Source organism: Trachymyrmex septentrionalis, unplaced genomic scaffold, assembly GCF_001594115.1.
Source record: "Trachymyrmex septentrionalis isolate Tsep2-gDNA-1 unplaced genomic scaffold, Tsep1.0 scaffold266, whole genome shotgun sequence".
NCBI classification, from domain to species: Eukaryota; Metazoa; Arthropoda; class Insecta; order Hymenoptera; family Formicidae; genus Trachymyrmex; species Trachymyrmex septentrionalis.
In genome coordinates this window covers 65,168-68,390 of record NW_017305426.1, presented here as the reverse complement: position 1 = coordinate 68,390, position 3,223 = coordinate 65,168, and the positions used below count along the sequence as shown (strand labels likewise).

At 29.2% G+C, this 3,223-nt stretch overlaps 1 protein-coding gene across 1 annotated transcript; it reads left to right on the top strand.

Annotated features, from left to right (window-relative positions):
• Positions 1–2,483: 2,483 nt before the first annotated feature.
• LOC108749089 (placenta growth factor-like) lies at positions 2,484–3,150 on the top strand. Its single transcript, XM_018487607.1, has 2 exons — positions 2,484–2,551; positions 2,791–3,150. Exons 1-2 carry the CDS (start codon positions 2,484–2,486, stop codon positions 3,134–3,136), a joined length of 414 nt encoding a protein of 137 aa, XP_018343109.1. The 3' UTR covers positions 3,137–3,150.
• Positions 3,151–3,223: the final 73 nt, after the last annotated feature.

The window sequence follows — 3,223 nt, the reverse complement described above, 5'->3', positions numbered from 1 at the left end:
ATAAAATGTGTCAATTTTACAATATATATAATTTTATATATTTTTAATTTTATTTAATTATATGTAATTATATATGGAACATTTTTTCTCGGGATTGTATAAAAATATCTTGTAATTTCCATGATTTAAAATGGCTCTGTTTTTTTAATGTTGCTAGTTGCAATTTTTTTATGATATACTTTAATACCGCTCGCGGAGTTTAACTTGAAAAAAGGAATATATCGATTTATATTGTAGATATTATATTAAATTTTTATACTATGAATCATTTGATGATTCATTTTTTAAAACATACGACCATCAAAACAGTGCGAATTCCGTCATAACTTTCGATGACCCACTCTCGTCCAATCTGTGTAAGGAATTTTAATCTATTCCTCAATTTGAATGTGCACGATGACAAATAACCCATCTTAAAACAATCGACAAATTGTAATTTAATTTCGTATTTTATATATACATATGTAAACAATTAAATTACATTATAGCAGATGAACAAAATCACATGGTTATAATTCATATAAAAATACGCTATTTATAAATTTTAGAATGTACATGTATTAGTAATATATTCTAAACTTGAAAAATGAGAGCATTTAAAAAATATATTTTTTTACATTTGACAGTATTTATTTAAATTATTTATATTTAATTAAATAATAAAAATTTCAATATTTATATTTAATAAAGGGTGGGCCATCTATTGGTACGTTTTTGAATTTTAGCTTCACAACAAAAAAAAAATTAATAAAAAATATCAATGTATGCTCATTTGATCGCATTTTTAAAAACGTACCAATAGATGGCCCACCCTGTATTTACCTGCATTTAATATTTATTTAGCTTTATATTTATATATTTGTTTTGTGCTTCTCCAAATTTTCTAAAGCAGCTGATTTGTATACAATACAATGATAAATCAGTTATCGTTACAAGTGCTATTATTATTCGTCCGAGAGATCTGTCTATATAATTTTTTTTCTTATTCATCGATCTACTGAACGACGGGGAATTCGCGTGTCTATACGGAAATAAAGAAAAAGGTCTTTAGAATGCGGCTTAGAATACTCGACTAGACACGACGTAGACGCTTATGTATTACTGCAATAGATCATATCTCAGTATAAGCCGCAATTCTAATAACTATTATCCCATTAAATTATGTATTAATATAATAGCGTAGATTCCTTTTTACTGTCTCCATTATAAAAATAAATAAAAATTATTTTTTATATAGATAAATTATTTTCGTGCATTTATTTTTTCATATTTTATTATAGTAATATATCAGATTCATTTTTTAAAGTATTATATTATAAATACACTGTAAAATTTACAATAACACGGTTTCAAGATTGTGAATATTACAATGCCAAGTCTTAAAACTTATGATTAAAAATTTTTGATTAACTTTAACTTTAAAAATATGACTTCGATCTTCACTGTACTTCTCGGATTTCTGCATCCCAAACCAGGTGATATAAAGAGAAAAGAAAACAGGAAGAAGAATTCAGAAGGAAATGAAGCGAGAAAGAGAAAAGTCACGCGAAGTACTCTCAGTAATTACGGTCATTTCGAAGAGTTTCTTGGAACGGTTAGATTGATCCCTCCTCAAATCTTCTTCTCTTACCGGGAATCCGTAGGAAGATCTCTCTGCGAAGAGAAATTGAAGAGCAAGTGGCAACGAGAGAGAAGAAATCGGAGAAGGCAGGACGAAGTGAGGGAAAAACTGGATAACAGTTACGTATATACAGAATGAAAGATTTCTGATCGCAGAGCTTGGAGGTAGTTGCAGTAGGCTTCTTCGATGCCAATCGTGAAGATCAAAGAATAGATTGAAGAAAGTTGGCCTTTGGAAAAAAATCGATTGCATATTTAAAAAATGTATCGGAATGGTTAATTAAATATTTCTGAAAAAGAGAAATACTTCTGGGAATAAGATAAGGAAGTTGATTTCTTCTTTTAAGAAGAAATCAAAGGAAGTGTGAAGATTAATTTGTGATTGATTTGAAAATAACTGAAAGAATTGAGTTTCTTCTTGATTTGAAGAAAAATCTGAGTCTTTTACTTTCTTGAATTCTTTAATTTATTTCTTTTATTGTATCAATCTGAAGTGGAAAAGATTTAAAAAGGAGAGATCAAGGATTTCTAACATCTGAAGTTCCGTTTTAATGTAAAAAAGACTGTTTTGCTAATACAATAATCCGATTTTCTTGAAAGAGAATATAATCGATGAATTAAATTGAAGTACATTTAGAAAATATTGTGATTGCTATTCAAGACTTCATTTTATTGAGCAACATTGTTAATCAGTTTGAAAAAAGTGTGCTTTGCTTTAGAAATATATTATAGTAATTATTGATTTAACTGAAATAATAGTTAAAATTTACTGATTTACTATTACTAAACAATACACTGGAGTGATTCTACAAATTGTGAAAACTCAACCAAACTTCAAACATTTTGAAAGTCACATTTCGAAAATGATGAAATTTTTGTTGTTAGTAATCTGCGTTCAGTTTGCATTAATTGCTGTTGGCAGGCATCACAGGTGAGAGAATAATGTCAGATTTTTCAGTTTCTTTAACAAACTATTACTTATTACTTTCTTTTTCGATTTATTTTTATTTTATATTAATTTTTCTTTCTTTCTCCGTTTTTCATTTCTTAATGTATTTGATTTACCACTGTTTTCCTCTGCATTTTTACTTCATCATCTTTTCTTTCCGTGTCTACATCTTTATAGTCACGTGCATATTTCTGTAGTCAAATTCTTCTTATTTAATGCAGGGACAGTGATTTTTTGAGCCACGTTCAACTGGTGCATCAATTTCAATGTCTGTTGCCTCAATCAAGGGCGATTGCAGTAGAGGATCTCTTGACCGTAGGCCTCGGACCTGACGAAGCTTTTTATCCCGCGTCCACGGTTCTGACACGCTGTGTTGGATCAGGATGCTGTCCTGATTCTAAACAGATCTGTGCTCCCATTGAAACCAGAAACGTCACCCTCGTCTTTATGGTCAGACATCGTATCGATCAACAACGAGATCGTCATCATGAAGTCATCCATGCTGTGGAGCATACTAAATGTGCTTGCATGGATAAAATTCTAGCTATGAAAAAATCCAGGTTTTAAACAAAGAAAACAATTTTAAAAACACACTGTTTTTCTATAAATAATTAAAATAATGATAATTTTATTCTAACGATTAGAATTTTGTTA